This window comes from Cibotium barometz, chromosome 44 (assembly GCF_041138505.1).
Source record: "Cibotium barometz isolate CiBa-2024 chromosome 44, ASM4113850v1, whole genome shotgun sequence".
Classification (NCBI taxonomy): domain Eukaryota; kingdom Viridiplantae; phylum Streptophyta; class Polypodiopsida; order Cyatheales; family Cibotiaceae; genus Cibotium; species Cibotium barometz.
In genome coordinates this window covers 43,312,744-43,324,113 of record NC_141089.1, presented here as the reverse complement: position 1 = coordinate 43,324,113, position 11,370 = coordinate 43,312,744, and the positions used below count along the sequence as shown (strand labels likewise).

The window sequence follows — 11,370 nt, the reverse complement described above, 5'->3', positions numbered from 1 at the left end:
TCTGGGGCGAGAGTACACACATCTCCCACAGCATTGCCTAACTAGTCTAATACACCAAACTATTGTCTTGCCATTTCGCCTGATAGGGAAATCAGCGAGAAACAAGAAGCCATTAAATTTGAGCATAATGATGATGATGATGATGATGTCAAGTCCACTAGCAATGGGATAGATATTTTTGTTAGTCTAGCAATGGGACATATCGATCTTGAGATAGACAAATTAGCATGTATGGATGTGATGGAAGATGTGGCCGATGCATTGAGCCAAGCTCACCCTAATACATTAATCAATTTCTCAATTTACGAGTCTTGATTAAGTCCATACTTGATTGTATTACATTTTGTGCTTTTTTTGTGATATTGTATTACAAAAAAACCCAATCCTTTTCTCTCAACAAGGATATATTGTGAGCTCTTTGGAATGCTCTCTTGAATTTTAGAATGTGTTTTCCATAGTGCGTGGCTATACACATGGCTATAGCTATGTGCATAGTTACATGTACAACCTCGCGTAGCTATAGTCACGTGCATAGCCATACACTAGAACTACACACCCTACGCAGCTACACCAGGTCCCCTCTCACTACTCTCTCTCCTTTTCACATAGCTATCCTATATGGCTATTCTCTCCTTCTCTTGTTATGTGAAGATGCATTTCTTTGCCTTTGGATTCAACTTTGTTCTCACTTCATATTTGGGAATATGTATATATGCGATGAATCCAAATACTTTCAAGAGACATATAGTTTTATACTTGCAAATGTTTATTTAGGCATCATACCATGAATAGCTATAGTTAGGGGTCGTATTCATAATGTAAACAACATTCACTTCTACCCAAAAATAATTTGGCATATCCTTTTCAGACATTAAAGTACATTCCACTTCTACAATGTACCTACTTTTTCTTTCTGTTACACCGTTTGGTTGCAATGTGCCTGCACGTAAACTATCTCTTGATCCCCTGTTTTTTTAAGAAATCACTGAACTCATTGAAAAAATACTCTCCCCTACCATCATACGATCTTAGAAAAATTGATATGCATACCTTTCTCTTTATGGACCACGGCTTTAAATCTCCGAAAGTGAGCAAACACCTCACTTTTCTCCTTCAAGAAATAAACCCACACTTTTCTAGTGTAACCATCAATGAATGAAACATAATACCTACAGCCTGCAATTGTTACAATCTTGGTCGATCCCCATACATCCGAATGTATAACATCCAATGGCCTTCCACTGACATGCTTTTCATGCAAGAAAGCATGTTTAGCCTGCTTACCAAGCTAGTATGCTTCACATACTTTATGCATACCATTAACCACCGTAAACTTTCGCAAACCTGTATACAAAACTTTGGGCCTTCAGCTACCACTATATATTCATATGACCAATGCGCTTATGCCATATGTCAATATTTGCAATGACACTTATTCCATATATAAACATGACTAAGTTTAACCTCAAGCATGTAAAAAACATCCTTGAGAATGAAACCTCATTTGCAGACCATGCTCAACCATCTATCCAACAAAAACTAAGTTCTTTGTAATATTTGGATCATGAAGTAAATCTTCCAAGTACTGCACTTTACCATCCTGCATAGATAATGGCACTTTACCAACATGCACAATGGGATGCAAAGTATTATGACATGTTTCCACATATCCTAGTTTTCTTTTTTTCATGAGGTCTTATTCTATTCCTAGTCGCACATGAGAATTTCACCCAACTGTGCGCACACCATACTATAACCACACACATACCCAAGTACCATAAGGGGGTACCACTCTTCCAAATATTTCCCACGTTTGTAGGCAGTGTGGACTAGTCTCGTGGGATGAATCCCACAAGTTAATCACTTGGGCAATTGGAGTGAACACCCTACACAGCTTTGGTAGTACTCGAAAAGGCAAGTTGAGTACCGATCTTTGATATTCATATGGCAATCCATCATCCCTGATCCAGAGCATGAGCTTGAAGGGATCAAAGCATTGCAGTGTCGTCGAAGAGGACGGTGAAAGCAAGCACCATGATGATTGGACGATGATGGCCTAAGATGTGCCAATGGTACCTACATGCCCACCTACACGAACACACCCTTATTATAAGATGTCCCCAAGCGGATTTGAATCCAAGACCTCTGTCCAAAGTCTTATCCACTAGGCTACTACCTTGGGGGCATATATCCTAGTTTTCTCATTCTCTACATATCTCTAAACCACTTTCCATGAGTGGTAATGTGGTTAGAGGCACCAAAATCAGCATACCAAACATCTCTCAATCTTAACATGTCTCCTGTCATGGATATGAGCAAATGTTACAACATTAACAACTACTCATTTCTATTATCAGCCTATTTACTTGATGATGCTTACTAGCATAGTTGCCTTAACTTTGCACTTTTGATATCATTCTGCTTTTTATGAAGTTCTTTACCATGTGCTCTAGTTTTCCATAGTAATAGCACTATATGTTATTTGCACTCTGATTTCTTTGCCAACCACTTCGGCCTCTCTAGCTCCCCTACCTCTAGAGTAATCTCTTTCACTTATTTGTACATTAGATTCATGTTGTTGTTACTAGCCATGATTTCAATTTCCACAACAGCCTCCATGTCAGCGTTTGGATGATGGTGATCTACGTCTACCTCTATCTGTATCTGATTAAAAGGCCTGCTTATGTGAATACCCAGAGGATGAACCTCCCCCAATATTCATCTCCTCATGGATGAGGAGATAAATCAATTCCTAAAAATCAAGAAAGTTCTCTTGAACTCCAATGAAGGTCTGAAACTGGTCTTATTCCTTGCCAAGACCATTTAAGGTTACCAAAACTATATCATCATCATTTGGTGGTGATCTAATAGAAGTAGAAGCAAGCACATCTACAAGCCCTTTAATCTTAACTGATGAGTCATCATTTATACTCAGCTTTCCTTTGGCCATACTATTCAGTTCCTACTCTAGCTTGTATCTTTTAAGCTTAGGTGTTTATACTATATAACTTTATCAAGGTGTCCCAAGCCTCCTTACCCATTTCTATATCCTATATATGCATAATCATAGAATTTGATGGGGGGAGGGGTCACTCTATTAACCTCCTACGTAACATGTGTGTTTAAGGGATATTTGAAAACCCCCCTTCTATAACACTTTTTATAATAAAAGTACCTCTTATGTAGTACTAAAATTTTCACCTTTTCAATTAAAAATCCCCTCGTGTGTAAATTTTCTATAACTTCACAAGAGAAAAAAACCCCTTATACTAAACTCACGTGCTATCTTATATATTTTTGAGTGACCCCCCCCCCCCCCCCCCGCGAGAGAATTTGTCACACTCACAAAAAACCAATACAATACCTTTCTATATCTCTTTCATGTCGTGCTTTAAATGCATGCACCTCTTGAGAGGTGGAATTTTCTTCACCAATATTTGGATCCTTTTTATCACATATGTTGAACTCCTATGTCATCTTGAACTTCCGCACGTGGAAGTTATTCTTATCCAGCTTCTCGTGCTCATAATATGCTAGACTATTAGGCATAGTTATTCGCAGAGCAACTTACCATTTGGTGCTTTTAGAAAACTTTCTTACTTGCAACAACAACAAGAAACCTACAATCTCTAACATCGTGGTACTATAACCCTGTTATACTGCAACTACATTTGAACGAGTCATGTAAACATACATGCACTAACACCTCTAACACTTAGCTTATTATCTTCTCTCTACATAGATAGTCCTATAACTAAATTTTTGTTGTAACTTTTCAACAAACCAGAAATCGAGCATACAGAATCGAAATCGACACTTCACATAGTACATGCCTATGGAAAATGAGTCTACTTTTATGCTTTTATGTTGAGATCACTTGCATTTTTTTCTCTTTTTGATGCATGCTTTCATGTTTAGATTGTTTGGTGTGTAGAGTGATGTTGCGTACTTGATTCTTCTTCTCTCCAACATCTTCCCCCCATTCTCTCACTCACATTAGCATTAAGGTTGAGATTAATATTTTTGTATTTCTCTCCCTCTTTTCTCATTACCCAAGCGCTATGCTCCCTTGTGGTGACACCAAGGAAGGCATGGTTAAGGAACCTAGCTTCTCCACAAGCGAGGGTTGTTCTACCAGGTTCCAACTAGAAAAGACCCTTGCATTCTTCACTCTCGTGGAACACTCAAGTGTTCCTGTGAATATTCAGTGAACATGTATTGTGCTTCCTAAGAGTTTTTCACATGTAAGGTATTTTTTGTAGAGTGATCTTAGTAGACTCTACACCTAGTTGTGCCAAACCCCCATCACTTTTTAAGGTAACATGTTTACTTCTCATGTTTGTTATAAAATCTTTTAGGTCTGAAAATACTGCAGTTTTATATACACCTTTTTATTTCGAATAATAAATCTAAAAGGTTTATGAAGCACCTTGTATGAATTCATAATACCATAGCTAGAGGAATAAACTCTTCTAAATCTTGTGGTAAATGACAGACTTCTATTTGTGCATTTTTCTCCTAATTTCTGTATATATACATTGTCAAATAAAGCGGCATTTTCATTATTTAAAACTAGACCTCCTTATTTGTGTGGTACAATAGAAGTTGGACCTTAGGATTATAGTAAATGTTAACATTTACTATATTTCTATTTTTTTAAATTAAACTAAATTAAACAGTTGATGTATATAAAGGAATGCATCTTGCCAAAAGAATACAATAATTGATTGCTAGATAAACTTTGCAATAGGAGTCACAACTTTTGGGTGTTTCTTGTAAAAAAAAGGAATTAAAAAAACGAAAATTTTATGCTCTCACACCATACCTCAAAATCATGCTCTCCCAAGAGATGTAGCACCACACCTTGAAAGTGCATTTGAAGGTGTAATGAATCTCCCTTCAATAAACATATTGACAATTTGTCGATACGCATTGTCAGTGAAGTGATTTCCATCCCAAATCAAAAAAGTGTTGGGATCATTACATAAGTCACTAGTACGACTGCAGGAAGCCAAAGGGTTGTATCGATTCAATGATGCCGCTCCAAGGCTTGGTGCTCCACAACATGCATTTTCAATATCAATAAGTCCTGAAGCAATGTCAGCCAAATTTGTAAGTACCTCAAGGCCATACCTCTAAAAATTATTGAACTAGTTTATGTCAAAATGTGTGTTGATTGAAGGATCTTATGTGATAAGATAGTCATATTATTATAGCCGTCATTTCTAATGTTAAGTTGAGTAAAGATTCTAATATCATACCTCAAAAAAAATATTGTACTAGTTTATTTATTTATTCATTGAAAGATCTTATGTGACAAGATAATCATATTATAGCCATGTTAATTTTAGTGGTTATGGCTTGCAAGTTAATTCAAATAATTTCGGCTTAAAATCATCATCTTTGTTAATTTGTACCATAGTTAACAGGGTTGGTCATGATCTCGTCGAAGGCCGAGTAGAGGTCCAAGAAGACGAAGGTCGCACTGGGTAAGAGGTGCTGCAGAGACTCGCTCAAGCGTCCTAGAGAGTCGGTGTAGTTGCGGGAGACCTCATTCACCCACGCCAAACATCCCCTCTCGTCCAATGTTCGGTCGCGGCCCGCAGAATACTTCGTTGTGGGACTGCATCCCAGCAAGCCTATGCCGCTTATCATAAAATTACGTGCCCCCTTGGCGTACAAAATCTTCACCCATGCATACATCCAAAATCAAGATTAAGATTACGTTGTTGAGCTCCCTTTACAAACCATAATTATTGCACTGTGATGTTCATATAAATATTGCACTAATTAGAGTAGCACTCTACTTTATTTAGCTGCGCCATCGCACTAGCAAATGCAGGTTTAAGCCGGTGGGCTTGATCGATGTATGCAATATTCAGGTGAGATTAGTAAGGTGATTAAACACTAACCCCGATAGTATCGGCAACCTTGTCCACGACACGGGGTAGCAAGCTCATGGTTTCTGCATATTCAAACCCGGACATGACATAATTTTGAAGATCATTTCCACCGATTTCTATGAAGTAAGTAGCCTCTAATACAGCTGATGCATCGGGGAAAGTGGTCACACCTCCTTGCAAACCTACAACAAGTAATCAAATAATTAATCATGTATGTGGCTTTAGCTCATGGTAATGGTTAGCTATTAACACGTTTATACATAATTTGCAACCATAAATATTATTAACGTATATATGTTCTGGCTTGGGGTTAGCACTTGCATTAAATTATCCTGTATGGAGTTTCACAAGGGGGAATTATACCTGCTTCAACAAATTGCAAGAAGGTCTGGTGCCATTGTAGTTGAACGTCTAGTGTGCAGGTGGTGTAGGGTGAAGCCCCAAGCTCTACAGAGTAGGTGTAATTGAGAGCTGTGGCGCTGCCGACTGCGTAGTTTACACCGTGAGAGAAATCCGTCCCGATAAAGTCCAAGAAAGGTGGCAAGAAAGGGAGGCCCAGCGACTGCACTGCAGCACCAAATCTCTCTCTCTCACACACACACACACACACACACACACACACACACACACACACGTACATGACCCCAAATCACACACGCGCGAACGTGCATGACACCAAAAATCACACACGCGCGAACGTACATGACAACAGATCAAAATATACTTGTCAGAGAAGATGGCCGTGACATCAATTAGATGATTACTCTTTGCTCTCTCAATTAGATTATTATAATGCTGCTTTGATGATACTTGCCTATGCAATCGATGATTAGACGACCGTCTGAGAAGCGTTGTGCCGCATTCTGGAAGTAGGTGACTCCATAGGGAAGGAAAGCTGGTGAGAGCATGGCAGGGTTCCATGTTCTCACGAGGTTGCCCGTATCCGAGAGAGCGTCCCCAAATGCAAACAGAAAGGAGGGGCACGCATCTTCATCAGCGGCGCTGCTTTGTGCGTGATGATCAGTTGCAGAGGCCGCTTGCAGACACGATGATGAAAGCACCAACAACATTAACAGCTGCATTTGGAACCTCCAATTGAAGGCCATAATTGCAGAGCTTGAGTAGTAACGCATGTTAGATGATGCTTAGAAAATGCAGCTTGAGCTCATGTGATCATCATCATCAGCTGCTGCTGCTGCAAGTTCAACATACACCCCCCAACTAGTGAATATATGCGCTAGATCTGAGGGGGAAAAGGTGGGGGGTTTAATACACCTATCACTTTTTCAGTTTACAAGAATTTTTAACACATGGCTTCATGCTGATCGACCTTTCTAGTAAGCAGCAGCAGCAGCAGTAACTCGCTTTAAATTGTATCTGCAAGCACGTTTCGCGTGCTTCATTAATATCGCGTTCCGGCGAGATCGCCACCAGCCTCCTCCAGCCATTTTTTATGAACATCATCGTGTCTGAGTCAGAAGTGTTCAGAGCCCAAAATGGGCCTCTTTTGACTTTTGTGCCTCAAATCAGTGCTCCAAAAAAAAAAACTATTTTCCCAAAAATTGGAAAACCTTCATATATATATATATATATATATAATTAAGAAGTTATATATATATATATAAAATTAAGAAGTTATATATATATATATATATATATATATATATATATAAAATTAAGAAGTTATAATTATATATATATATATATATATATATATAAAATTAAGAAGTTATCAGTGAAGAGTATTTATATTTTTGAAGGTATTTGTACTATATTCCCTCACATTTTGCAAGTATTGGCACCTTTAGTGAAGAGTATTTATATTTTTGAAGGTATTTGTACTATATTCCCTCACATTTTGCAAATATTGGCACCTTCAACCTATAAATTTACAAGTATATTTTTAAAATTTGAAGGTGATATGACACTAAACTCGGTTTTCTCCTTCAAATGAAACCTTCATGTTCACCCAAGGTTTGTACTATATTCCCTCACATTTTGCAAGTATTGGCACCTTCAACCTATAAATTTACAAGTATGTTTTTAAAATTTGAAGGTGATACGACACTAAACTCGGTTTTCTGCTTCAAATGAAACCTTCAAATTTACCCAAGGTTATAACAATAAAACCTATACATCAAACTAGGGGTGCACTACCAAGAAACCCTATGTATCACATGCGTTCAAGGGGTATTTAAAAAACCCCTTACCTGTGAATTTTTCATGAATAAAATAGCCCTTTTTTCTTTATGTACTTACAAGCTTTTTTATATAATCGATTAAAAAAACCCATTCCGTAAATGTATTTCTATGAATTTAACTTAAAATTTTGAATTAAACAACCCCTTCATTTAAACTCGCGTGCTATACTTACATGTTTTTAGGTGAAACTCTCTAAGATATTAAATTACCATAGTTTTAAGATGAAGCCTAGTTTTTAGGGCCAAAGTTGTATGGGTAGACATAGATAATCTAAATTATGTTTTCAAATACAAAAAAAAAACTTCTAATCTTTCCAGAATCAATGATAAAATATATGGATTATGTGGCCCAGTACCTCCTTGTTTTGATGCCGCCTCCTAGCTAATAACATCCACGGTACTCTTGTTATTTAGTAGCCAGTCCTTGCACAAATCCCATGTGCTGTCTAGAATTGTATCACTCGGCCTTGCCCAGCGATGCTCCTATAACAAGTCTTATAAGCCTCACACAGACCCTTGCTACAAGCTAAACTCTAACGTCTCTTCTTTCGGAAAGCAACCAAATATAGGAACACTACTTTTGCTAATAGGATGGCATTCGTGACATTCTAATTGGGATCCTTTTTTATTCACAATGCACAAAAGCTCGCATCTTTATACGATGCACAAAAGCCTTCATTATTCACGATAAAGGCCATGTTGTTTTTAATGATGTTATGTATTGATTAGGTTCAATAAAGTTTGTGTATCACATGCATTTTTGTGTGTCTATATATATATATACGTTGTGTAAAAATTTTCTCTGCTAATACTATTTTATAGAAAACCTTCAACAGAGTGATCTCCAAGTTTATAATTTAAATTTACCATTAATATTGCATGTGCAATATTGTGCAGAGATACATGCACATTTTACACAATAAAGATAAATTTTTTGAAGTCCTAAATGGTTAAGAAAGTGGCATATTAATGCCCAAGTTGAAGGAGAAACGTTGCATAACTTTTTTGATGAAACCTTGCATTTGGCTTCAAATTTAAGGTATAGTCCTGACTTCTTACTATAGAGCCAACACTTTAAAACCTCATGAGTCAAAACCACTGCTCAATCAAAATAAAGACAACTCTTAAATGTATCCGGTTTTTGTTTCTGAAATCTCCACAATATGTTGGTTTTATAACTAAAATATATGAAAAATAATCCTTAAAATAAGGATAACTTAAAATCTCCATAGATTTTTCTTAATTTCGGCTAGTACAAATACACTAGAATGCCATTTTTTAAAGCATTGGTCAAAACCCATTTTGGATACATGAGTCATGAGTCAAAACCCTCTTCCTATGAAAATGACGTGGATTTTTCAATAGTTAAACAAGCTCTAGCATGGTTGATTTTTTATGGTCGTCATGCCTGTTTTTCAGCATTTTGATTGTAAAATACACCTACTTATTTTGAGTAACCTAAAAAATAAGGTAAATTATTGTTAGATATCCGTAACACCGCTATACGGGCGTTACCACAGGAGGAGACGGCCTTTGGCTCACCACCCAGCCATAGCAGAAGAATGAGGATTGCCCCTCATCCCCCAGGCTATATAGTGTGTGGCCTACTGTCCACACTAGCCTAGCCGCCCATGACTCCGCATGGGCGTCCTCTCCCATTGAACCCCGGACATGGCCATCCGGTCTGCCGCCCGTCGGTCATGTCACAGGCGTTACAGCCTACGTGACATTACCCCCCCTTAAGAAGAATTTTCGTCCTCGAAAACAAACTGGGGAAACTTTTTGGAAATTACACTACGGCGTTCTCGCAGGTAGCTACCTCCTCATCCCTATCTGTCCATTTAACAAGTACCTTCTGGTACACTTTATGTCGGGTTTGTCTGTCTCAATACCCAAGAATCCTTTCCGGTTCATGTGGTATCTTTGGCGGAGTGATCAATTCTACCAAAATATCTAGAGAAACGACGTTCTCTAACCCGTGAACTGATTTCTTCAGTTTACTAACATGGAAGACAGGATGAACTTGAGAACTCTCCGGTAACTCAAGTTTGTAGGCTACGTCCCCAATCTTCTTAAGGATTTTAAAAGGACCACAATATCTCAGAGAAAGTTTATCACACTTTCCCGTTTTCATGGTTTCTGACTGCGCACGAACCTTGAGGAATACAAAGTCACCTTCTGCAAAGGTCACCTTTCTTCGTCTTTTATCCGCATAAGTTTTAGCGCGATCCTGAGCGCTACGAATGCTCTCACGTGCGGCTCTGAGCATATCATTCATATCTTCAAGGAAATCCTTAACAGATTGAATCTTCTCCTTTTCTAGGCCTACAGCCATCGGAGATCTCGGCTGGAATCCATACATTAACATGAATGGTGTAAATCCAGTCGTCTCGCTGAGTGTTTGGAGCTGTTATAGGCAAACTCCAATAAGGGCAAGTACTCTTCCCAATTAGATTGTTTCTTACTAACATAAGAACACAACATATCCTCTAGAATTTGGTTAACTCTTTCAGTTTGACCATCAGACTTCGGATGATTTGCCGTACTCATACTCAGAGTAGTATCCAACTTTTTGAAGACTTCCCTCCAAAAATGACTGTTGAACTTTCTATCTCTATCCGACACTATATCTGCGGGCAAGCCATATAGCTTGTAGAGATGTTCAATAAAGAGTTTTGCCAACTCTGGCGTTTTTACCGTTTTCTTGGTGGCAATAAATTTTGCCATTTTGGTTAACCTATCCACCACCACCTAGATCGAGTCATTCCCTCGACTTGTCGTGGGTAAACCGGTGATGAAATCCATGGAAATGCTTTCCCATTTCCCTTGAGGAATGCTTAAAGGATGGAGCAAGCCCCCAACCTTTAGCCTTTAATGCTTATTGACCTGACACTTATTGCATTACAGCACATAAGTCTGGACGTCCTTGAACAAACTAGGCCAATAAAATTATCGTTTGACTAGTGCATAGGTCTTTTGTATCCCGGGATGACTAGCACTTGGACTATCGTGACTTTCTCTAAGAATGCATGCTTGAAAGTCACCAATAGTTGGTACACACACCCTACCCTTGTAGAGTAAGTACCCGTCATCAATGGAGTAGTTAGCATACTTCTCCCCCCGACGAAGTTTAGCATCATCATTTGAAACCGTGTCGGAAAACAAAGGTGATGAAGGGCCTACGTCTGAGCTCTCCGGCTCAAAACTATACCCCGAAGACTCGGCTAGCCTCTCCGGACTAACTCTCGCCTCGCTACCTGCCACAC

The 11,370-nt window shown here is 38.4% G+C and overlaps 1 protein-coding gene across 2 annotated transcripts; it reads right to left on the bottom strand.

Annotated features, from left to right (window-relative positions):
* Positions 1-291: 291 nt before the first annotated feature.
* Positions 292-7,207, bottom strand: LOC147613316 (GDSL esterase/lipase At5g45910-like). 2 transcript variants are annotated; one of them, XM_086782602.1, is made up of 6 exons: positions 6,718-7,207; positions 6,267-6,470; positions 5,913-6,085; positions 5,418-5,685; positions 4,826-5,089; positions 292-1,344 (listed from the first exon to the last, which is right to left on the bottom strand). In XM_086782602.1, exons 1-5 carry the CDS (start codon positions 7,034-7,036, stop codon positions 4,833-4,835), a joined length of 1,221 nt encoding a protein of 406 aa, XP_086638728.1. In that variant the 5' UTR covers positions 7,037-7,207; the 3' UTR covers positions 292-1,344; positions 4,826-4,832. The 2 variants fall into 2 exon arrangements, with proteins under 2 accessions (XP_086638728.1, XP_086638729.1); XM_086782603.1 differs by lacking the exon at positions 292-1,344 and having other exon boundaries at positions 4,702-5,089.
* Positions 7,208-11,370: the final 4,163 nt, after the last annotated feature.

What these genes read in the sequence shown, in the direction of transcription:
- LOC147613316 (XM_086782602.1), bottom strand. Translation starts at nt 7,036, where the DNA reads ATGCGTTACTACTCAAGCTCTGCAATTATGGCCTTCAATTGGAGGTTC. An exon ending in CTTGCAATTTGTTGAAGCAG is followed by an intron (nt 6,086 to 6,266) that starts GTATAATTCCCC and finishes TACTTGTTGTAG; the next exon opens with GTTTGCAAGGAGGTGTGACC. An exon ending in GACCAACCCTGTTAACTATG is followed by an intron (nt 5,090 to 5,417) that starts GTACAAATTAAC and finishes ACATTGCTTCAG; the next exon opens with GACTTATTGATATTGAAAAT.